The following is a 22,397-nucleotide window of genomic DNA, read 5'->3' on the forward strand; positions in this document are numbered from 1 at the left end:
TTAGGCTTGCGTGTGTTTCTCCCTGTCTATCCACATTTGTAGTCCAGCTTTCAAGATGCAAATATCTGCATATTGTCCAGTTGACACTCCATCAAACTTTGTATGACAAGACCAGCCACTTCACCTTTGCGCACCCAGACAACTGCAGCCTAACTATACATGCTGACAGGGCTGTAGTCACCATATACATTGAGGAGGACACGTGCCCCCCCACCAATGCCCAAAATGTCTCCCCAATATATAACTGAAACTGAAAAACAAATATTATCTTGGAGGACATCATTGCACTTGGTTGACTATTTTTCAATAATCTTAGATGTAAATATTGCATGTTTCTTTCAGATAAAACACATTTTTGACTTGTGAATGAGTCAATGGAATTTCTTGCAATAATGAAAAAATACTGGCAATCATGTCCGCCTGGCACAAACCACATGTTTTGGACAACTGTGAAGTGACAGAATGTCCCACCATCATGGTTCTTATATTGCCAAATTCCAGAGAGTCTCCCCTCTTCATATATGGCAGAATATGTCAACTTCCAACTTGCTATGGTGAGATACATGTAAAAATGTAAGAATTTAGGCACATAGATTTGTTTTTTTTCATTGATATAAAAATTAATATAAAATACAGGCACATAGAAGGACATAAAATGAAATCTGGTTAGCCCAGATTGTCCTGAAAAAAACAAGATATAGCATGTGTATGTAGCCTTTATAATGACTGTGATATGAGCTTAAAAGTAAAGGCAGTAAAAATACCCCCAAAAAAGGCCTAGGGCCCATAGGGTTAAAAAGTACCGAAATAAGGTACCGTTTGGTACCGGTACCGAATTCCAGATACTGGTACCGGTACGGGGGGGGGGGGTTCAAATCTTTCTCATCATCTTTCTAAACTAGACTGTGGCTTTAATGTTCATAATAAAACGTTATGAAAGCAGATGTCTTGGGTTACAAACAACAAGAGGTGATGTCATTAATTCACAGGAGGAATCGATAAACAATCGGATCGATAAGCAGAATCGATAATGGCATTGATATCAATAAAATCTTATCAATTCCCATCCCTACCAGGGGCATTACATTTGCATATTCATCAGGGGGCGGTACCCATCCAACTGTCTCTCAGTGCCATAACAATCTCAAGCGGCACATACCGTCGTGTGTCGGTGGAATAACAGCGGCATAATAGCAGCATACCACTCCGAGAATCTGTATGCCAGTCTGGGGATCGGTATATACCAGTCTAGAGATCTTTATGCTAGTCTGGGGATCAGTATATACCAGTCTAGGGATCTTAATGCCAGTCTGGGGATCGGTATATACCAGTCTAGAGATCTTTATGCCAGTCTGGGGATCGGTATATGCCGCTGAGCAGCAATCGACATACCTTCAGCCACTTTTCGATCTCGGCGCTACTGCTTTGGTGTCATAAGCTTCTCTGGTGTCATTAGCTTCTCTGGCGTCGTTAGCTTCTCTGGCGTCGTTAGCTTCTCTGGTGTCGTTAGCTTCTCTGGTGTCATTAGCTTCTCTGGTGTCATTAGCTTCTCTGGTGTCGTTAGCTTCTCTGGTATCATGAGCTTCTCTGGTGTAGTTAGCTTCTCTGGTGTCGTTAGCTTCTCTGGTGTCATTAGCTTCTCTGGTGTAGTTAGCTTCTCTGGTGTAGTTATCTTCTCTGGTGTCGTTAGCTTCTCTGGTGTCATTAGCTTCTCTGGTGTCGTGAGCTTCTCTGGTGTCGTTAGCTTCTCTGGTGTCGTTAGCTTCTCTGGTGTGGTGCCGTTAGCTTCTCTTGTGTCATTAGCTTCTCTGGTGTAATTAGCTTCTCTAGTGTTGTTAGCTTCTCTGGTGTCGTTAGCTTCTCTGGTGTCATTAGCTTCTCTGGTGTAATTAGCTTCTCTGGTGTAATTAGCTTCTCTGGTGTCGTTAGCTTCTCTGGTGTTGTTAGCTTCTCTGGTGCCGTTAGCTTGTCTGGTTCAAGATGATAGAAAGGCAACAGGAAGTCAAGTAACCACTGGTTCCAACCAAGGTGTGCAGAAGACCATCTCTGAAGCAACAACACCTTGTCCAACCTTAAAGCAGATGGGCTACAGCAGCAGAAGACCACACCAGGTGCCACTCCTGTCAGCTAACAACAGGAACCTGAGGCTACAATTCACACGGGTTTTCTCACCAAAACTGGACAATAGAAGATTGGAAAAACCACATTGAGATGGAAGCATGGATCCATCCTGCCTTGTATCAACGCTTCAGGCTGCTGCTGGTGGTGTAATGGTGTGGGGGAGATTTTCTTAGTACCAACTGAGCATGGTTTAAACACCACAGCCTACCTGAGTATTGTTGCTGAGCGTGTCCATCCCTTTATGACCACAGTGTACCCATCTTCTGATGGCTACTTCCAGCAGGATAACGCACCATGTCACAAAGCTCACATCATCTCAAACATGACAATGAGTTCACTGTACTCCAATGGCCTCCACAGTCACCAGATCTCAGTCCAATAGAGCACCTTTGGGATGTGCTGGAACGGGAGATTCTCATCATGGATGTGCAGCCGACAAATCTGCAGCAACTGTGTGATGTCATCATGTCAATATGGACCGTCATCTCTGAGGAATGTTTCCAGCACCTTGTTGAGTCTATGACACCAAGAATTAAAAAGGGGGTCCAGCAGGGTGTACCTAATAATCAAACTTGACTCACTGCAAACTCTGGCATCCCATGGACAGTCATTCTCACATAATTCACATAAGCCTGAACAAATGAAGAGCTGCACTGGAGCCTCCAAACATGACAAGAGTCTCAATGGATGTTAATGATTGCTGCAAAAATGAAACCTCAGCTCAACCTCACTCACTCTGACACAGCTGAGTAAACACTGTGAAGCTGTTTGATGCTCAGAGATCTGTAGAAGTTCAGTAAGGAGTTTTTGAGCTGTGATGTGAATGAACGACAACATTTCTCTGTAACATCTGTGTGTTTCCTGTTTCCTGCAGACGTCCAGCAGCTGTTGGTGGTTAAAGAAGAGGTTCCCCCTGAGCAGCAGGAGTGGAGCTCCAGTGTGGACCAGGAGGACCCAGAGCCTCCACACATGAAAGAGGACCAGGAGGACCCAGAGCCTCCACACATTAAAGAGGACCAGGAGGACCCAGAGCCTCCACACATTAAAGAGGACCAGGAGTTCACATTCTCTCCTGTCCCTGTGAAGAGTGAAGATGATGAAGAGAAACCTCAGTCCTCACAGGTTCATCAAAGACACACTGAACAGATGGGAACAGAATCTGATGGAGAGGACTGTGGAGGACCAGAACCAGCCAGGAACTCAGATCCAGATACACATTTACAACCTGAGACTGATGACAGTGATGATGATTGGACAGAGACCAGAGAACCTCAGTCAGGTTTCAGAGCTCTTAAAAATGATAAAGTCCCCGTCAGTGATTCGAATGGTGGTAAAAAAAAACCATATAGCTGTTCTGAGTGTGGGAAAAGATTTTCTCGACGTGGAAATCTGAAGATACACATGAGAACTCACACAGGCGAGAAACCATTTAGCTGCTCCGAGTGTGGGAAGGGATATTCTCAACTTGGAAATCTGAAGATACACATCAGAACTCACACAGGCAAGAAACCATATAGCTGCTCCGAGTGTGGGAAAAGATTTGGTCAATCTGGAAGTCTGAAGCTACACATGAGCACTCACACAGGAGAGAAACCATATAGCTGCTCCGAGTGTGGGAAAAGATTTTCTCGATGTGGAAATCTGAAGACACACATGAGAACTCACACAGGCGAGAAACCATTTAACTGCTCCGAGTGTGGGAAGGGATATTCTCAACTTGGAAATCTGAAGACACACATGAGAACTCACACAGGCAAGAAACCATATAGCTGCTCCGAGTGTGGGAAAAGATTTTCTCGATGTGGAAATCTGAAGATACACATGAGAACTCACACAGGCGAGAAACCATATAGCTGCTCCGAGTGTGGGAAAGGATATTCTCAACATGGAAATCTGAACATACACATGGGAACTCACACAGGCAAGAAACCATCTAGCTGCTCTGAGTGTGGGAAAAGATTTGGTCAATCTGGAAGTCTGAAGCTACACATGAGCACTCACACAGGAGAGAAACCATATAGCTGCTCCGAGTGTGGGAAAAGATTTGGTCAATCGGGAAGTCTGAAGCTACACATGAGCACTCACACAGAAGAGAAACCATATAGCTGCTCTGAATGTGGGAAAAGATTTGGTCAATCTGGAAGTCTGAAGAAACACATGAGCACACACACAGGAGAAAAACCATATAGCTGCTCTGAGTGTGGGAAAAGATTTCTTCAAAAACCTCATCTGAAGAAACACATGAGCACTCACACAGGAGAAAAACCATATAGCTGCTCTGAGTGTGGTCAAAGATTTGGTCATCTTGGAAATCTGAAGGAACACATGAGCACTCACACAGGAGAAAAACCATATAGCTGCTCTGAGTGTGGGAAAAGATTTGGTCGAACTGGACATCTGAAGGTACACATGAGAATTCACACAAGAGAAAAACCATATAGCTGCTCTGAGTGTGGGAAAAGATTTGGTCACATTGGACAATTGAAAGAACACATGAACATGCACACCGGAAAAAGGTGCTTCAGCTGTTCAGTTTGTCTGAAATCTTTTACACGGAAAGAGACCTTGAAAGTACACATGAGAACTCACACTGGAGAGAAACCATACAGCTGCTCCGAGTGTGGGCTTGGATTTTCTCACTTAAGTCATCTAAAGAGACACATGAGAACTCACACAGGAGAAAAACCATATAGCTGCTCCGAGTGTGGGATAAGATTTGGTCAATCTGGAAGTCTGAAGAATCACATGAGCACTCACACAGGAGAAAAACCATATAGCTGCTCTGAGTGTGGGAAAAGATTTGGTCAATCTGGAACTCTGAAAGTACACATGAATATGCATACCGGAAAAAGGTGCTTCAGCTGTTCAGTTTGTCAGAAATCTTTTACACAGAAAGGGAACTTGAAAGCACACATGAGAACTCACACTGGAGAGAAAGCTTTTCGCTGCAGTGTTTGTGACCAAAGATTTGCTTTGCGTAAACATCTCAGAAAACACAAGTGTGTTGTTAATGAGTCAGTCTCACTAGAATCACATTAAGGGGCATTAGAAGGGAGATTTTATTGAACCTGAAACTATACACTGATAACAATTGGAAGGAGACCAGAGAATTTCAGTCAATACAAAACTTTCTGAAAAATAAGTCAGCCCTAGTACGTTGTTTGAGACTTATTATGACCCAAAAATAGTTCATTTGTTCTGAGAGTTGTAAAAGAGTGTTCGTCTGGGGTCTGAAGGAACACATGAGGATGCCTACGGGAGAGAAACTATTAAATTAGTGAAACAAGATTCTCGCTGAAGTAAAACTTAATTTGTCACATGAGCTTTAGTTCAGGGGACAAATCTTTCAGCTGTCTGTGTGTGTGGGAGGGTTGAAGCTTTTGTCTCTGAGTTAAAGAATAAACCCTCAGGCTCAAGTGTATTTGAATCATTTATCTTTCTGCGTGTGTTTTTTGAGGCAACCTGTAATTTCAGTAACTCTTCTAGACTTTTATTTTGAAGCTCAGCAACTCATCTGCTCTGGAAGCTGTATTCTTCACTGTGGCTAACGTCACAATGTTTAAGCAGGATGACATCTCTGTGGGCTCCTGCTCATGCAGGGTTGAAAGGAAATGAAAAAGCAAACATATTGGCTGAACAATCATTAAAACAACATTTGAGCGATGTGCAAGTGTCACTAAGGAATATTCAGTGCAGGTAGATTACAGAGTGGGATCCCAAGGGAAGAGATGATCATTACCCATCTGAGGAGAGGATGTAGTGTAAGAGTTAATCCCTAATCAAGTAAAAGTGTTACACTGCATAAGTTGATTAAGAAACAAAACCATATAACCATCATATAACCATGTTTTATGTATAAGATCTTATAAAACCGATTGAAATGCATCTATATGTGTTAAAGCATTGTTATACATGTTAAAGTGTTCACAAATTAGAGTTATAAGTCAACATTGTATTCACACTACAGAGCACACACGTAACCTATCATGTTCTGTATAACGATAAGCACACACACATTCACATGTCTGTACTACCTGATGCACATTTAAAAGTTTATATTGTATAAGAGCACAAGGGACTGCATAAAGAAAGTCCCTAAGATTCACATGTTTTTTTAAAAATAAAGTGAAAGCAAATCCAAAGCTAAGGGTGGAAAATTTGGGAACTTCCAGACTCAAAATGAAAGTGATACACCATTAAAATCAGGCCTGTTCACGATTGGACAAAAAGAAAAAGCTCACCACCAATAGCTTTGCATTGAAGTGGGATGGATTAGCAGAAGAAGGTGGAGACTCTCTCCAGTCTCCACCAGCATAAAAGCAGACGCACTGAAAGTAGATTTTCAGTCCAGCTCCGGGGCTTGACTCGATGAGTTGTATGTGTTGTGGCTTGTAAACACATTAAACTCGATTGCATCGGACTCTGCCTGTCTCCAGTGTTTCTTTGAGTATTGATTAGCTGAATCCAAGGTACCAGATCGACATCAAAGGATAACTGAGAAGTCAAGTGGAGGACAAAGTTGGGAGCCTACAGGCCCAATTCCAGGCACCGATTTTTACCTCTACAAGGACATACTGGATTATATGACACCCTCTCTTAGGGCTGGCCGATGTAATGACTGTGTTCGATATATTGATGTATTTTCAATCAAGATATGAATTTAGATAATACCGTTTAAATCTATATAGAGTCAAGCTGTGTATCATAACGTGTACCAGTGTGCTTCTCTCCTCTCTCACACTCCCAGCACAGCTCTGTCCCCTCACTCACAAGTTCTTCATCAGCAGTCAGAGAGACACAGAGCTGCTCCTCTGTTTCATCTGTCTGTTCATTCGTCTACAGTGAGACATTGGTCTGTATGTTACACGTGCTACACTACATCAGTTTGTGACGTTAATGAAATTACCGCAGTTGCACACATGTGGTACAGACATTTCATATACAAGACGTATGTAACGAGGAAAAAGTGTCTCTGTCTCCGTCCCTCCCTCGGCCTCTCTGTTGATGCTCTGTGCATAAATAAGATTAATAGAATAAATAAATAAAAAGATTTAAAACATTTTTCAGCACTCGATTCATCTGAAAGGCCAACAGATAGAAAATGACTTTTCAACTCCTCCCACAAAGACTTTTAATTGTTCCAAACTACAGTGGATTGAAATCTCCTTGATAGTTTTATACTCATGTTATAGTTTAGTGTCCTGTACTGCCACCCTTTAAACCGCTGTAGCTTGTAGTGTAAAAGTCAAAACCCTCATCAGGTGTTAGACCATATAAGTTGGATAAGATACAAATAGCTATATAACCATGTTAGTGTGTAAACTGTTGCAAAAAACTAATTCTGCATTCATGTGTAATATGCAATATAACGGTGTGAACTCTTAGTGACATCTCAGTTGTGAACTCTTATTGACACACACAACCTATCACGCGCTGTGTAATGATATAATGCACTAACCTACACTCACATGATGTTGTGAACTTATAGTGACACTCATACAAGTTACCACGTGCTGTGACAGCACACTCACTTGATTGTACTGCCTAAATGCATTTAAGAGTTTATATAACACGGGAAAAGGTCACACACACACTCAAATGATTGTAACACAAGGGACTGTAGCATGTGAGTCCCTAGAGATCACGTTTTTCAAAAATAGAGCACGAGGGACTGTAGCATGTGAGTCCCCAGAGATCACATGATTTTTTAAAAAATAGAGTGAGAGCGATTCCGGAAATACTGGTGGCAGATTCCAGTTGAGCAGGAATAAAGGCAAAAGTCTGCTACCAGTAAAAACGGATCAAAGTGGGAAGGACTACAGAAATGGGTGGAGATCTCTTCGACCTCCACCAGCATATAAGCCAGAGCGCTGAAAGCAGGTTTTCAGTCGTCCTCCGGAGGCTGACTCGTGAGTTTGTCTGTGTTGTTGCCTGTGAACACAATAAACTCGATTGCACCAGATTCTGCCTATCTCCAGTGTTTTCCTAAGAACCTAAGATACTGAATTGACAACAAAAGACATTTTAGAAGAAACAAGGAGGACGGGGTCGGGAGCTGTCAGGCCCAATTCCAGGCACCGATTTCAGTCACCTGAAGCTCCAGTGCTGTGTGCAAAAACATTTATGTACAGCCCTGCTGTTTATTTTACATAGTTTTTCATTTACATGTTGTGCAGCTGTATATTTTAAAGCAGATTAAAAAAAATTCCCTGTCTCTGCCTTTTATTTTGATCACAGTCTGTTTTTTTAAAAACTGCTTGTGGCATCTCAAATGTGGCTTTGACTTGCTGCTGGAAACATGTCGCCCATTAATAGAAAAAAAATGGAGATATACATTGTGTACCACCAGTCAGTCAAGTGACGAGGCTCTGTTGTACAGCGCTGATCTCTAACCAGTTTCTATTGATCGAAAAGCTAAATGCTGACATCTGTGTGTCACTGGATAAGAGGCAGCTTTTAGTGACTGATGGTACCAGATAAAAAGTTAGAAGTTTATCAAAGTGATAACATGTCATCCTCTTCTGTTCATGACTGTAGATTTTTGTATTTTATTTTGGGCACCAGAGATATTTATGACACTACTTTTTGCGCCTAATTTGCAAATTCAGTAACACTTGCGGACTTTTATTTTGAAGCTCAGCAACCAATTTGCCCCAGAAGTTGTATTCTTTACTGTGGCTAACTTCACACTGTGTGAACAAGATGGCGTCTGGCAGAACTGGGGCTGCATTCGAAAGGCCCACTGGCATACTGCATACTACTACTACTTACTACCACTAGATACTCCTCCTACCTACGAAACAAGTTGGGTCCATTCGGACATACTAAAAAATTGGTGGGAAAACACCCCATCTGCTGGCAGAGCAGAGGTACTGCCTACGAAAGCACCCCATCTGCTGGCTTGGCTGAGGTACTGCACCAAAATCTGAAGCACCTGTGACTATTGAAATTGCCCAAAAATGAAGCTGGCCACTCTTTACCCACCAGCAACATTTCTGCAAGCTCTCTCATGCTTCTCAACATGCAAAATGCGAGGCGTAGGCGAGCCAGAGCTCGCAGACGCCTCCTTTTGCACACAATAATTAATTCACTGCCACAGTAAGCAATGACATGACATGCCACACTCAAAAACTTAAACTTTGAAGATCCTTTATATTGTTTTTGAAATAATCCAACCTGTTATGGTGATGACAACCATCATCACTTCTCATAAGTGTCACAACGCTAACATGATGTGTCAATCAAGTGATTAGTTCATTGAATATCAATATCTAGATACAGCATTTCCACCAGCACATTCTGTCATGTGTGTAGGCTGAGTCACTTTGAACACCTGTCACCTCACACAGTACAGTGACAGTCAATAAAACTGCTCTGCCATGATGTACTTTCATTATGCCAAACTTAATCATCATTTGTTTTAACAGTACTAGTATTTATTATTATCATTACTTATTTTATTATTGTTGTTTGTTGTTGTCTTTTGAATGTCAAACGAATGTGAATGTCCAATATCAAACTAATACCGGTATAAAACAGACGGCTTTGTTCATAATCATATTCGCAGAAATACATTTTTGACCAATGAAAACTGTGTGTGTTGATAATTGTATATTTGTGCAACTTAAATCTTTAGCTTGTTGCACATAATGAAGGAGGCGTACAGACCTGTGCAGCCACAACAATGGGACATTATACATGAAAAGGTCAAACAGATTATATATATATATATATATATATATATATATATATATATATATATATAAATATATATATATATATATATATATATATATATATATATATATGTAGTAGTGTATATATGTATTAAATTGATATTAAACCGCTTTAAAACTTACACCTTAGGAGTTCTTACTCACAGTTCTTACCTTCCTTCAGTTGTTGCAGTTAATTGCACTACACTGTTTTCTTTTACTTTTTTATTCTCCTCTCTCCTTGACATCTTGCATGTTGTCTGGGCCCAACAGTCCAAGCTCAACAGTCCAAAATGGCGGCAGCGCCCCTAGTGGCTGTTGGCAGAAATTTAACGGAGCTTCGCCCCTTGGTATCCATGCTCTTTGGTAACCCTTCTGGACTTTTATTTTGAAGCTCAGCAACTCCTCTGACCCGGAAGTTGTATTCTTTACTGCCGCTAACTTCACACTGTTTGATCAAAGATGGCGTTTTGCAGAAACAAGTGTTAGCAGAGTGTCTTTGTTGTGTTTTTAAACATGTCTAAAGTCCAAATGCTGAGATCGTCGTTGAAGCAGCGACTAACTGCGGCTGCTGAAGAGATATTTGGGCTGTTTGAAAGAACGATAGCAGAGTACGAGGAGGAACTTTGTCGATCAAAAGAGGAGAACGAGCGACAACGGAAACTACTGGACGCTGTTTTCAACCCTCAGCTTCGGTTACACAGAGCAGGTTTGTTCATTAAACATTACAAGTTCATTATTAATAATATAACTGCAGCTTTGTTCAATAAATATTCAGTCTGTCGACGATTAAAAGCCACGTTAGCTTCTCTGGTGTCGTTAGCTACTCTGGTGTCATTAGCTTCTCTGGTGCCGTTAGCTTCTCTGGTATCGTTAGCTTCTCTGGTGCCGTTAGCTTCTCTGGTGCCGTTAGCTTCTCTGGTGTCGTTAGCTACTCTGGTATCGTTAGCTTCTCTGGTGTCGTTAGCTACTCTGGTGTCGTTAGCTTCTGTGGTGTCGTTAGCTACTCTGGTGTCGTTAGCTTCTGTGGTGTCGTTAGCTTCTCTGGTGTCGTTAGCTTCTGTGGTGCTGTTAGCTTCTCTGGTGCCGTTAGCTTCATGCTAAATCAGTGGGAATCTTTGGTTATTGCATTAGATTCAAATGCAAATCGGAGAACAAAAAATGAATTATTTAAATAAAGGTATCACTACAGTGGGCCTACTAAAGACAAATCACATTAAAATACCTTCACACAAGAAGTTCATACATTAATAAAGAGTACCCGTGTCAGTCATATCTGATCAATGGATGGGCTGTGTGATCAGCAATCACATCACTTATTTACTAACTGTTTCTCTCTGCATCCAAAAATGTGGCGCGCAACAAGTGAAACATCTGTTACATGAGTCTGAGAGTTGACAGCCTATTATCCTGAATTTTTGTTCGGTATGCATTTAAAATTTCTCCTACCTATTTTGGATGAGCAGGACCTGATAAGTATAAAAAAACGAAACATAGTCAATGATAATAAAGTCCCAGTGTCTTCAAATGAGTACTTTCTAATTAACAGTGTCTTGTTACTGTTGCTAAAATTGGTCAAATTTGTTGCCATATCAAACTACAATCATTGTTAATCTTAAAAAAACAAGTTTCAACTATAAAAGGTGATCAGGTTTTGGACCTTGTCCACTTTTGTGTCGGGATCAGCTGCAGACTGACTCGGCAGAGATGGCTGCCATCTTGTTTTTGGATTAGAGTATTGCACTCTTACTACCACTAGATGGCACAAAAAAAGTGTCCACGAACGAGGACAACAGGTCTGACTTAAGCAGAAAGACGCTGAAGGTCCAGTAAACCCAAAATGTAATGTCCTCATTTGAGGACGCAGGGTCTCGAAAACGATCCACTGAAAACAGAATCGTTACTCTTTTTCGTTTTGAAAAAAAGTTCCGCATTTAGACGACAATGTTTTGATAACAATCGCCGTGCACATGGATCTCCAAAAATGACCAAAAACACTACAGTATACACGCTAGGCCAGTAGTTGGCGGTGTGATGCTTACGCTTCCTTCAACAGAGCGGCGATGTATAAACAAACAAAATGGCAACCGCGTGAATGTTTGTCTGGACGGACTCTCTCCGTTTTCAGAGGAACTGCAAATTGCAAGTTTACATGACAACGGAGACGGTGCTGTTTCCAAAAAAATTGCACTCTGAAACCCATTTTCAAAACTGTGTTTTCAGGCACCCAAACTGCCGATGTCATGTAAACAATCGGCCAAAACGCAACTAATGTTTACCGTTTTCAGTTGAAATTGTTGTTGTATAAACGGGACCTCAATTTACATGTCGATCCGTGATCTGACCCTCACCTATAGTCGTGAGCTTTACGTAGTGGCTGAAAGAATTGTATAGCGGATACAAGAGGCCCAAATGAGTTTCAGCTCAACCTTAGAGATAGGGTGAGGAGCTCAGACATGCAAAGGGAGCTCGGAGTGGGGCCACTGCTCCTTTGTTGATGGGATTCAGCTGAGGTGATTCGGGCATCTGATCAGGATGCCTCCTGGGCGCCTCCCATAAGAGGTTTTCCGGGCACGTCCAACCGGTAGGAGGCCCCGGGGTAGACCCAGAACGTGCTGGAGGGGTTGTCATAGCTCATCTGTCCTGGGAACACCTCAGGATACCCCAGGAGGCTGTCACACAGCAGTGTGGGAGCGGTTGAGTCTGCGATGTCCTGCAGGTGGCCTCAAATGTCGTTTCCCTTGTGCTGCAGAGAGTCTTTGGGTTTGGCACAAGAACCGTGGTGATGAGTGGCTGGCAGCTGCTTGTTCCGATGAATATGGGGCGAAAAGTTTGGTCGGCAGGTGCTGGTCTACTTCATTATGATTACTCGCTGATAATAATGGTGAAAACAATATCGTTGGCCGTTTGATATTGTTGTCAAAGTTATTATTAACGTGCATAAAAATGTTGAAAACACTGGAGATAAAAGAAAACTGGATAAGCAAAATTTAAAAGTTTAAAATAATGAATAAAGAGTTATGCATGAACCAAACGTAACTGGTTAAGACATAAGATACGGCAAAAGCAAGTAGATAAAGTAAAAATGAAAGAGCGTACGCAAAACATAAAAGCAAGAGACTAAAATGAAGAGGAGCAAAAGAAGAGAGTAACAGAAAACAAGAGAGCGTAAAAATAGAAGTGGACAGAAAATACAAGAGCAAGCGCACCAGGGTGCACATGTTTGGAACAGGCCAAGTGGGCGAGTCTGATAAGGCAGCCCCTTAATTAAAAAAAAGTATAAGCCCATTATTTATTTATTTATTTATTTATTTTTTTTTTTGAGGAAACATATTGCTTTTCTTATACGAGGTCGTATACTTTGATATGTTATGCGCGATGGACACATACTCTTCCCATTATGGTCAAAATTGATTCTTAACATCCAATTAAAAGTGCAAATTAACATTAAATCAAAATACAATTATTATGCGGCGTACTGTATAAACTAGGCTACTTTTACAAGTTAATGACTTGAAAAGCATTTAAACCCAGTGCTAATTAGAGTTAAGTCGGTTCTCTGTAATACCAGTTCAGTTCGGTACTCCGTCTTGGTCTGTTTTTTTTTTTTGTTTGTTTTTTTTTGAGACCGACCGGACTGCATACGTCATTTTACAGCCATACTCGGGCGGAACGTACGTGGAGCGGACTCCGCGGAGGAGGTCCGTAAGCCCTGTGCGCGCAAAGCTCAGATTTTACGACCGCGCAGACTCCGCTCTGCGCACCAGTGTCACACAAAAGACTGCTCGGCATGTATTTTTTCACATCGCAGGGATTTTTCACAGATATTTTTATAGGAAACTACAACACGGAAGTGCGCTCGACTATGGAAGCCCGACTTCCTTGCGGAGTCTGCTCCGCTTATAGTACGCCCGAGTGTGTGAGCACCTTGTGTGTGCCCCTTCGCCAAGCGCACAGCGAGCAGGAGAGAGAGGGGGGTGGGGGTGGGGGTGGGGCGGGGACTGAGCTAGGGGTGCGAGTGCGCATGCGCCGAGGCCTCGACTGTAGCCTGGAGTTTGTTTAATAGTGACGGGGAGTCGATAATGGCGGACAATTTAGTCTCGAAGAAATCAAAGAATGTGCCACTATGGCAACACTTTGGCTTTGAGCCAGACGAAGGAGGCAACCCTTGTTTGCACTGATTGAGTAAGCTGCAAAATTTATTTTTAAGGAATAACGTGCTACTCTCACTCTGTTGTCCTATGGTCATTTTTTTATTTTAAATGAGTCAATTGCGACCCCAAGTGGTGAAAATCCGGTATTACCGACTTGATGCGGTTTTTCACAAAAACCGGACCGTTTTTTTTTCTTCTCATACCCACCCAACCCTAGTGTTAATGTTGAAACTGCTAACATTAATGTGGGAAAAGGAGTTGGTTACACTTCTAAGTAGTTGAAAATGTGCAGCTCTTCACTTCTCTCTAACAGTATCTACAGGTGACCCTTTGTGCCACAGGTTCACTAAAAGTCTAAATTCAGAATTAAAGCTTTGTGATTTTGCAGATACTCTAGTGTGAAGCTGTTTGATGCTCAAAGATCTGTAGAAGTTCAGTAAGGAGTTTTTGAGCTGTGATGTGAATGAACGACAACATTTCTCTGTAACATCTGTGTGTTTCCTGTTTCCTGCAGACGTCCAGCAGCTGTTGGTGGTTAAAGAAGAGGTTCCCCCTGAGCAGCAGGAGTGGAGCTCCAGTGTGGACCAGGAGGACCCAGAGCCTCCACACATTAAAGAGGAACAGGAGGAACTCTGGATCAGTCAGGAGGGAGAGCAGCTTCAAGGGCTGGAGGAGGCCGATATCACCACGTTCCCATTCACTATTGTCCCTGTGGAGAGTGAAGATGATGAAGAGAAACCTCAGTCCTCACAGCTTCATCAAAGACACACTGAACAGGTGGAAACAGAAGTTGAAATTGAGGACTGTGGAGGACCAGAACCAGCCAGGAACTCAGATCCAGATACACATTTACAACCTGAGACTGATGACCAGACAGGAGAGTCTTCTGAAACTGAGACCGGTGACAGTGATGATGATGATTGGACAGAGACCAGAGAACCTCAGTCAGGTTTCAACTCCCTAAAAAATTATGAAGTCTCTGTCAGTGATTGGAGATGTGGTGTTAGTGAGAAACCATTTATCTGCTTCGAATGTGGGAGAAGATTTGGTAAAGCTGCAAATCTTCGGGCACACATGAGCTCTCATACAGGAGAGAAACCATTCAGCTGCTCAGTCTGTAAAAAGACCTTTACACAGAGAGGTTATTTAGAGAAACACATGAGAATCCACACAGGAGAGAAACCATTCAGCTGCTCGGTCTGTAAGAAAGCTTTTACAGAGAGTGCACTTGTACGGAAACACATGAGAGTCCACACAGGAGAGAAACCTTTCAGCTGCTCAGTTTGTAAGAAATCTTTCACTGCAAATGGAAATTTACACTCACACATGAGAATTCATACAGGAGAGAAACCTTTTAGCTGCTCAGTTTGTAAGAAATCTTTTACACAGAATGGACATTTACAGAAACACATGAGAACTCATACAGTAGAGGAACCTGTCAGCTGTTCAGTTTGTGAGAAATTCTTTACACAGAGTGGACATTTACAGAAACACATGAGAGTCCACATGGGAGAGAAACCTTACAGCTGCACTGTTTGTCACCAAAGTTTCACTTGGCGTTACCAGCTCAAAAGCCATCAGTGTGTTGGTTGTCAGTCCTCACAGCCTCATCGAACTCATACTGAGGAGAATAAAGAGGCAGAGACTCCAGCCAGCAGCTCAGCTGAACATATGGAAACAGAAGCTGGTCGAGAGGACTGTGGAGGACCAGAACCAACCAGGAACTCAGATCCAGATCCATATTTACAACCTGAGACTGATGATAAGACTGGAAAGTCTTCTGAAACTGAGACTGGTGACAGTGATGGTGAGTGGAAGGAGACCAGAGAACTTCAGTTATGTTAAAAGTTACTGAAAAATGTACATGTACATTGTAAAACATTTATGGCTCACCAAAATAGTTTAGTTGCTCTGAGAGTGGTAAGAGATTTGTCCGCTGTAGTCCGAAGGAACTTATGAGGATTCATAAAGAGAGAAACTATTTAATTGCTCAGTTTGTGCTGCAAGAACCCCACTGAAGGTGAACTTTGTTTGTCACATTAGATTTATCTCAGGAGAAAAACCTTTCAGCTGCTTGCATTTTGCAAGAAACATTTTACCTCTGAATTTGGTTCATTGTTTACTGAGATGTCTGAAAATGTAATAAAAATATGTCTTTCTGCAAACTGAGTCGTTTAAATATGGAAAAAGTGTTTTCTAAATCAGTGGTTTTGAAACTTTTTGTGAAGGTTTTTTTTTTTTGTTAGTTAAATTACATTTTTTTTAGCCAGACTTTGCCTCTTTATTAGGAAATGGGTGCACCCAGCATACTGATACAGTCAAACAAAATTTCATTCATGACTTTTTGTATAGGCCCAGCTGAATATTTCAATAATAATGTGTGGTTATCAAAATCTCATGGCACACCATGTGAGATCCACTGCTCTAGACTGACAGGACTTAATTAAGGCAACACGAGAACTGAAAAGCTGCTTCAGTAATTCCATGTATGCCTCTACTCTTTAAAAAGATATCACATCATAGTGTTCCACAACATTAGTGACATTTTAACATGTCGTTTAATGACATCTGACCAGATATAGAATGGATCATCTGAGGATGGCTCAGGTTGTCGTTGAAAGACTCAGGAACAGCAACATATTTGGAGTTGAGGAAGGAATGTTTGATCTCATAGAATACCAGTCTTTCCAAAGTGTATTTTAATCATTTATCTTCCTGTGTGTGCTTTTCTGAATAAGCCTGACATTTTGGTAACACTTCTGGACTTTTATTTTGAACCGCTACAACTCATCTGACCCGGAAGCTGTATTCTTTACTGTGGCTAACTATCCTGTTTGGACAAGATGGCGTCCAGCAGAAACGTGTGTTAGCAGAGTGTCTTTGTTGTGTTTTTAAAGTGTGAACATGTCTAAAGTCCAAATGCTGAGATCGTTGGTGAAGCAGCGACTAACTGCGGCTGCTGAAGAGATATTTGGGCTGTTTGAAAGAACGATAGCAGAGTACGAGGAGGAACTTTGTCGATCAAAAGAGGAGAACGAGCGACAACGGAAACTACTGGACGCTGTTTTCAACCCTCAGCTTCGGTTACACAGAGCAGGTTTGTTCATTAAACATTACAAGTTCATTATTAATGATATAACTGCAGCTTTGTTCAATAAATATTCAGTCTGTCAACGATTTAAAGCCACGTTAGCTTCTCTGGCGTCGTTAGCTTCTGTGCTGTCGTTAGCTTCTGTGGTGCCGTTAGCTTCTCTGGCGTCGTTAGCTTCTCTGGTGCCGTTAACTTCTGTGGTGTTGTTAGCTTCTCTGGCGTCGTTAGCTTCTCTGGTGTCGTTAGCTTCTGTGGTGTCGTTAGCTTCTCTGGTGCCGTTAGCTTCTGTGGTGTCGTTAGCTTCTCTGGTGCCGTTAGCTTCTGTGGTGTCGTTAGCTTCTCTGGTGCCGTTAGCTTCTGTGGTGTCGTTAGCTTCTCTGGTGTCGTTAGCTTCTCTGGTGTCGTTAGCTTCTCTGGTGTCGGTTAGCTATTCTTCCATCCGGCCTGTGTGCATTGGTTGTTAGGATGTTAAAAATGGAGCCAAAAAATTCTGCATGCAGGGCCTCTCATTCAGGTGTCACACTATCCAGGCACCGCTGCGCTATGAGTTAACCTGTGAGACAGTGGAGCACAAAGGCTCTGGAGAAGAAGCCGAGTTTTTAACATAAAGTAGAGCCAAGTTTGCAAGATGCAGTAACAGGAGGTGAATATTAGCAAATGAAGAAGAAACAACTTTTCGGAAACTAAGGAGAGAGAGAAAGAAAGACAGGAGGGGCTCAGCGTATAGGAGGTCCCACACAGACTAGGCCTAAGTCAGCCTAACTAGGGGCTGGTACAGGGCAAGCCTGAGCCAGCCCTAACTATAAGCTTTATCAAAGAGGAAAGTCTTAAGTCTAGTCTTAAATGTGGAGACGGTGTCTGCCTCCCGGACCGTAACAGGAAGATGATTCCACAGGAGAGGAGCCTGATAGCTGAAGGCTCTGGCTCCTGATCTACTTTTGGAGACTTTAGGGACCACGAGTAACCCTGCGTTCTCAGAGCGCAGTGTTGTGGTGGGATAATATGGCACTATGAGCTCTCTAAGATATGACGGAGCTTGACCATAAAGCTTTGTAAATTAGGAGAAGGGTGTTAAATTTAGTTTACAGGGAGCCAGTGCAGAGAAGCTAAAACAGGAGAAATGTGTTCTTGCCTCGAAGTTCCTGTCAGTACATGTGCCGCTGCGTTCTGGATCAGCTGGAGAGTTTTTAAAGACTTATTTGAGCTACCTGATAATAGAGAGTTACAATAATCCAGCCTTGAGGTAACAAAAGCGTGGACCATTTTTTTCTGCATTTTTTTTGAGACAGAATGAAAAAACGCAGCCCGTGAACTTTGTTTTATATGGGAGTCAAAACACAAATCTTGGTCAAATATTACTTTGTGGTAGTGCTAGAGGCCAGAGCAATGCCATCTAGAGAAACTGTATCGTCAGATAGAGTAGTAGTAACTGCACAATAACTTCTTTATTTCTCGAATTTATCATAAGGAAAGCCTTGCTAGCCTTGCCAGGGAGATTTAAAACTAGCAACCACTACTGGGCTGTTAACATAGTTGACAAAATTTTTTATTTTTTTTTTAAATGTAATTCTTTGTAGAGGCTACGCAGTTTTACAATTAGAGAATGTTAGAATTTCTTTAGGCCTACAACAATGATAAAGCTAAGTAACCCAATTCAATAGGGTTATTAATCATAGACTTGCATCATTCACTTTATGTACTGGTGGCTAGTTTGTGAATTTCCCCCTGGGGACCAGTAAAGCCTTACTGATTTAATAATATAATCATTCATTTATTGATTGATTATAAGTTTTATTGATAAAATGAACAAACGTAGTGGAGTAAAAAGGACAATATTTGCCTTTCGCATTTGACTTGCAAGAACTTCTATCTGAGTGAATACTGTCGAGCTGTTAGATGCTCGTTGACAGTAACATCTGTGTGTTTCCTGTTTCCTGCAGACGTCCAGCAGCTGTTGGTGGTTAAAGAAGAGGTTCCCCCTGAGCAGCAGGAGTGGAGCTCCAGTGTGGACCAGGAGGACCCAGAGCCTCCACACATTAAAGAGGAACAGGAGGAACTCTGGATCAGTCAGGAGGGAGAGCAGCTTCAAGGCCTGGAGGAGGCTGATATCACCGAGTTCACATTCTCTCCTGTCCCTGTGAAGAGTGAAGATGAAGAGGAAGAACCTCAGTCCTCACAGCTTCATCAAAGACACACTGAACAGGTGGAAACAGAAGCTTATGGAGAGGACTGTGGAGGACCAGAACCAGATGCATGTTTACAGCCATATACTGACGAAAAGGCTGGAGATTCTCCTGAACCTGAGACTGATGTCAGTGATGACGAGACAATTGAATATCAGTCAGTTTTGAACTCTCTGAAAAATAATGAAGTCTCTGTCAGCGATTGGAGATTTACTGCTGGTAAGAAACCATTTAGCTGTTCCGAGTGTGGGAAAAGATTTGGCCGCAAGCAAGAGCTGAAGAGACACATGAGCACTCATACAGGAGAGAAACCATTCAGCTGCTCAGTTTGTAACAAATCTTTTACACAAAGTGGACATTTACACATACACATGAGAGGCCACACAGGAGAGAAACCATTCAGCTGCTCTGAATGTGGGAAAAGATTTGGCACCAAGACGCCTCTGAAGAAACACATGAGCACTCACACAGGAGAGAAACCTTTCAGCTGCCCAGTTTGTAGCAAATCTTTTACAGAGAGTGGAAATTTACAGAAACACATGATAATCCACACAGTGGAGAAACCATTTAGTTGCTCCGAGTGCGGCAAAAGATTCCCTCGCAAGGGATACTTAGCTCATCACATGAGAACCCACACAGGAGAGAAACCCTTCAGCTGCACTGTTTGTCACCAAAGATTTACCTGGCTTACACAACTCAGAATTCATCAGTGTGTTGGGTGTCAGTCCTCACAGCCTCTTCAAACTCAGACTGATGAGATAAGAGAGGCAGAGCCTCCAGCCAACAGCTCAGCTGAACAGATGGAAACAGAAGCTGATGGAGAGGACTGTGGAGGACCAGAACCAGCCAGGAGCTCAGATCCAGATACACATTTACAGCCTGAGACTGATGACAAGACTGGAGACCCTCTTGACCCTGATAATAAACACTAATGATGAGTGGAAGGAGACCAGAGAACCTCAGTCAGGTTTTAACCCTCTTAAAAATGATAGTTCCAGCACATCATATGACATTAACAATAAACAGTTACATTTTAAGTGTGGTAAAAAAGTTTGTCATGGGAGTCTGAGGAGACATATAAGGAGTCATACAGAGAGAAACCATTTAGTTGCTCACTTTTTGATACCTTTAAAAGGAAAACTGAGTTTGTCATTGTTGTGGTTTTTGTGAACCTGAGTGATGTTATTTCAGTTAGAATGAAGAGTGAAGCTCTTTAACCACTATAGACAACAAATCACGTATTAAATCAGATGTTTCATCAAATGTACTGTATTTGAGTTGTATCTTTATTATGTAAATTGACCGTTTGCTAAGCCCCGCCCCTTTGTGATGGTCCAACAAGCTGTCGCAGTAAGCATGGAGCCCACACTGTAACTAACTGAAGAAATATGATCATATTTTTTGAGAAATGAAAGAGTGATTCCAGAGAGAAGCAGACAGAGGGGTCTACAGTCTGTGTTTGAAGGATATATCCAGGATGTCAAACTGACTCAGCAGCAACAACAGGTTAAAAAGACAAAGATAGCTTCACCCCCGTGTTGCTGCCAGCACCTGGACCTCTGCCGCCGAATGGGGGATGTCAAGCAACGTTCATCTGCACACAATGCGTTGACACACAGAGCTGGTTGAATATGAGCAAAGTTTCCCTGCTTCCCTTCACTGGTTCCTGTACAGCAGGGTCGGTCTTTGTTTCACTGTTATAATCATTAAAAAGCAAAAGCAGCATGTGTATACATTCAGTAGGCTATATCGTCAGTAGCTAGCTAGCTAACCCTACACTTTTCAGGGTTTGATTTTGGAACAGGGAAGAAACGTATATCTTTTTCCAACCTCTCCAGGTAACAACAGACAAGACAGGGCAGTTTGACCCCATGTGGTAATACTTTATAGAGGTTGACCGATTCATCTGTTTGTCCAATTAATCGCCACTGATAGGACTTAATAAAAACTATTGTTAATGGCAGAACGGGGCTCAGATGGTGGCCGATAGCTGTAATCTCCATTTGTCTTGTGTGTAAGGACGTAAGGCTTTTGCAGGAGTACCCCACCTACAAGTACAAGGTAACGTGCGCTTTAAATAATTCGTGTGATTTAAATGAAAGTTGACTAAATGCAGGACAGCTTTACTTCTGCATTAGGGGCATAATAAGGATGCTGGTTTTAGAAAGGCATTGTGTGCTTCCTCTGTTTTGCTAAGCATGGCCAGTATAATTTCACTAGAATTGAGTAGCAAAGCACCAGCAAAGCAATGTGTGTGAAGTTAATGTCTGATAATCTGAAGGACTGTTAACTGATAATTACTTTGAGAGTGGGAACAGCCGGCATTCAGTGTGCTCCAGCCATAAATGCACAACAAACTTTCAGTCTTTTTTACTGTCCATTAGATAAAATTTTCTCAGAGAGCAGTTATCCCCACATTTTTCTGGCAATATAGAAATGTGACTTTGTCCCAAGGAACAGTTGAGTTTACTGCAAGGCTGTTTCAGGTCATAAAAGACCTGTTTTCAGTCAGTAGTTGTCTCTCGAAGCTGTTCTATGATTATCTGCTTTGCTGGATTCTGAGTAGGCCACATTTAAGCTCTTTGTAAACCTACACAAGACAAGGATAAAAAAGAGTCTCTGTGAGAGTCCACACAGAGGAGAAACCCTTCAGAGGCTCAGCATGTGGGAAAAGTCTTAAACAAAAGATTCACCAGGCAGTCACATGTCAAAGGTCATAAGTGTGTCGTTGACAGCAGCGGCAATAAAACTGCTGGTTCAGATGAAACTTTCAGCAGTGATGAAACTCTGGAGCATATGAAATAAAAACATGAGAGTAAGAATGTCACTCTTCTGCTGCTGTGAGCAAACAATATTTAGAGTTGGGTGTTGTTTTGCTTCTTTGTTTTTTAAATCCTGGTTCTTATTTATGTGTCACAATAGTTATTCATATCAACTATCTTTATAGTGCGACACAAGAATAATCTCCCAAACAAATTGAATTTGCGTAATTCACAGTGTTTACTGGAGTATAAAACAACTTATTAAAGAACTCTTGTGTGTTTTTCTGAGAAAACCTGTAATTTCGGTAAAACTTCTGGACTTTTATTTTGAAGCTCAGAAACATATATGCCCCGGAAGCTGTGTTCTTTCC

General features: G+C 42.0%; 3 protein-coding genes across 3 annotated transcripts in view; all 3 read left to right on the forward strand.

Moving 5' to 3' along the window:
* Positions 1–22,397, forward strand: part of LOC144459639 (uncharacterized) — a 100,903-nt gene that overhangs the window by 50,104 nt on the left and 28,402 nt on the right. The gene's annotated exons all lie outside the window — the stretch shown is intronic.
* LOC144459922 (uncharacterized) lies at positions 1,807–16,152 on the forward strand. Its single transcript, XM_078164744.1, has 2 exons — positions 1,807–5,157; positions 14,420–16,152. The coding sequence occupies exons 1-2, from the start codon at positions 3,091–3,093 to the stop codon at positions 15,833–15,835; spliced, it is 3,483 nt and encodes a 1,160-aa protein (XP_078020870.1). The 5' UTR covers positions 1,807–3,090; the 3' UTR covers positions 15,836–16,152.
* Positions 16,780–20,531, forward strand: LOC144459622 (uncharacterized). The gene is made up of 2 exons (XM_078163905.1): positions 16,780–17,087; positions 19,022–20,531. The coding sequence occupies exons 1-2, from the start codon at positions 16,895–16,897 to the stop codon at positions 20,194–20,196; spliced, it is 1,368 nt and encodes a 455-aa protein (XP_078020031.1). The 5' UTR covers positions 16,780–16,894; the 3' UTR covers positions 20,197–20,531.

This window comes from Epinephelus lanceolatus, chromosome 22 (genome assembly GCF_041903045.1).
Source record: "Epinephelus lanceolatus isolate andai-2023 chromosome 22, ASM4190304v1, whole genome shotgun sequence".
NCBI lineage: Eukaryota > Metazoa > Chordata > Actinopteri > Perciformes > Serranidae > Epinephelus > Epinephelus lanceolatus.

Excerpts from the sequence above, each read along its gene's own strand:
- LOC144459922 (XM_078164744.1), top strand. The coding sequence starts at position 3,091 with ATGAAAGAGGACCAGGAGGACCCAGAGCCTCCACACATTAAAGAGGAC. Across the intron at positions 5,158-14,419 it reads CAGTCTCACTAGAATCACAT|AAGTTCAGTAAGGAGTTTTT; the intron begins TAAGGGGCATTA and ends AAAGATCTGTAG.
- LOC144459622 (XM_078163905.1), top strand. The coding sequence starts at position 16,895 with ATGTCTAAAGTCCAAATGCTGAGATCGTTGGTGAAGCAGCGACTAACT. Across the intron at positions 17,088-19,021 it reads GCTTCGGTTACACAGAGCAG|ACGTCCAGCAGCTGTTGGTG; the intron begins GTTTGTTCATTA and ends TGTTTCCTGCAG.